The 2,500-nt window shown below is 39.6% G+C and overlaps 1 protein-coding gene across 2 annotated transcripts in view; it reads right to left on the bottom strand.

Annotated features, from left to right (window-relative positions):
* LOC137982825 (opioid-binding protein/cell adhesion molecule-like) overlaps positions 1-2,500 on the bottom strand; it is a 17,753-nt gene that overhangs the window by 3,461 nt on the left and 11,792 nt on the right. For both annotated transcript variants that reach the window (XM_068829983.1, XM_068829982.1), the window contains exon 3: positions 1,987-2,277. In XM_068829983.1, the coding sequence (XP_068686084.1) occupies positions 1,987-2,277 (291 nt within the window). The remainder of the gene's footprint in view (positions 1-1,986; positions 2,278-2,500) is intronic.

Here is a 2,500-nt window from a genome sequence, read left to right as displayed (position 1 = left end):
TTTGGGTAATGTCCCTCCCCCTGCAAGCCATGCAAATAGCAAGTGACCCCCATTCTTTACTCAATATTTAAGTGATGACCCCCCTCACCTCACATCTCCTCTTGTATGCTTTAATTGATTATTAAAATGCATGTAAATGCAATCATAAGATGATTAGTTACTTTGCATAAAAATGCAGTTTAGAGTGCAAACGTAATTTCTGTAAACAACAACAATAACGAGAACAACAACAGAATTAGCACACAATTGTACGATTTAGCATTACTGATTGACATATATTGTTTGCAATTTAGTATTTAACTGCTTTTACCCACCTCAGCCAATTACATTTTCCCTCAAAATTTCTAAAACCACAATTTGACATATGAAGTTCTTAGTAAAACATTTTGTTATGAAAACGAGTGATAAACTAGGAGTTTCAGAGTGAAAGTGAGTGCTGGCGTAGAAACTGGGAGCAGTGACTGGTATATTTTTTAAAACAACTGCAAATTTTTGAACCAAGAGAGTACCGGAAATGTGCGTGAAAGTATTAAAAGAGTGAAGAAAGGTGTGGCGTATATTTAACCTGTGTGGCAGGCGTTACTATTTTGTAAGCAAGGGATAATTTCAAAACAATGGCATGTCAGTTCATTTTTTGAATTTAAACTTCTGTTCTTCTGAAATTTCTGGCCCCTTTTCAAGAAAAGAGTTACCTTCTGAGAAAGGCTCAGAGTAGTTGAGCAAACCACAGTTAAAGTTTATTGCGTGCTTGAGAATAGAGCAGTCTCTTATTTTTCTTTGACACAGTAGAGCGAGCGATTGCGTGACACGCTTGGCTTTACTACTAATTTGTATAAAATATTAATTTCACCGTCGTGCGTGGCTCTGACGAAAGAAGGACGACTGCTCGTCGTCTAGCTCGAGAACTGATTTTCTCTTCGATGTAAGAGGTTCAAAGACTGAACATGTACGGTACGGTTCAATGATGATCAATGACGACCCACTGCAAAAGTACTCGTCTCGAAGGCTGTGCAGTTGTAAGATTCCCTACTACGTGCACGTGGCGTCATCACGGGTATCAATACCCCGGATTATAGATATGATAACACCACAATCGACAGCGCATGCTTCCCTTCTTACATTCCACATTTTTAATTTTTTTTTCGGTAATATCAAGAATAGTCTGCTGCCTCGCTAAGGCTCGCCAGCAAAAATGAGTTTCCACCGCTCCACGGTAAAGTTCAAGTTCATGGATAGAAAATTGCGCATATATACAATTTCTGAAACAAGGGAATGAAAGGTAAGAGCTACGTATTTACATACGAACAACAGAAATAACAGAGGAAAGCAAGCAGCTTTGCGCGGATGGAATCACTCTGTTTGTTTAATTCTGGCTTAAGCTCCCAAATAAAAAACATTTCAAAAATCAAGCAATCGAACTTGTTTGAGCTCTTCCTCAGGATCCTAAAGTTCTTTGCGATTTCACGTGGCTCGTTTCCATGTTGTTCTCTTACATGCTTGCCGATTACCGATCGTTTGTGTTCCTCCGCACGTTGATGTAGCTGTCTGTTTGTAAAGTCGACATAATCTGCATCACACCGATCACACGTAAAGATATATACAACGTTTTGCTGATTGACAATTGGAGGTTTGGGCTCCTTAGCTTGAAGCTCATCTTTGATCTTGTGGCTTGTAACGACAGCATGTACTTCGGTATTTATCTTTCGGCTAAGATCACTAAATTTCTCGCTTCTATCCATGAACTTGAACTTGAAAATGACCGTGGAGCGGTCGAAACGTCGTTCTTCTTATTTTTTATCGCTCGTTTTTATAACAAAACAATTTGACATCAAAGAAAAAAAAAATCTGTGGAGACACGTTTTGCAGAACCTAATGATGTTAAGTTAATGATATATATGTTTACTTCTCACAGTCAGCTTAACTATGTTAAGGTACATGTACTCTGCACTGCGTTTCAGTGTAGGGGTAGCGGATTAGCAAACTTACCTAGCAACTGAAGATAGCCGGTGACAAAATTTGGTTGGTTTACATTTGCAGTGGCATCGCAGGTGTAATATCCCTTATTATCCTCAGCAATATTTTTCATTGTAAGGACGGATGATCCAGTTTTAGAGGCAATGCTAATATCCTGTCCATTGTCAGCTAACACTTTCTGAATTTGTCCATGTAGCTTTAACCAAGAAAAACTTTGCTTTGGCACATGAGTAGCATTGCAGATAAACACCACAGAGTTTCCCACCGCGGCAATTAGAACTGGAGCAAGCATGGAGGCCTGGCCTTCAGAAAAAAAAGAGAGAATTACATTAGTGTCTGCCACCACACTCACACACATGCCACCAGGCCCACACACACACACACCCACCCACCTCTGCGAGTCAGTGAAAATTCCCCAGGATATACGTGTAGTATATAGCACTGTACGAAAAGGACTGGGAACAATCATATAGGTTGGTTGATCAAAATACGTAGACGAAAATAAAGGGATGTTTGGTAGCAATTG

The sequence above is a fragment of the Montipora foliosa genome, chromosome 13, assembly GCF_036669935.1.
Source record: "Montipora foliosa isolate CH-2021 chromosome 13, ASM3666993v2, whole genome shotgun sequence".
NCBI classification, from domain to species: Eukaryota; Metazoa; Cnidaria; class Anthozoa; order Scleractinia; family Acroporidae; genus Montipora; species Montipora foliosa.
Note: the sequence above shows the minus strand (reverse complement) of the source record. Positions and strands in the feature narration are given on the sequence as shown.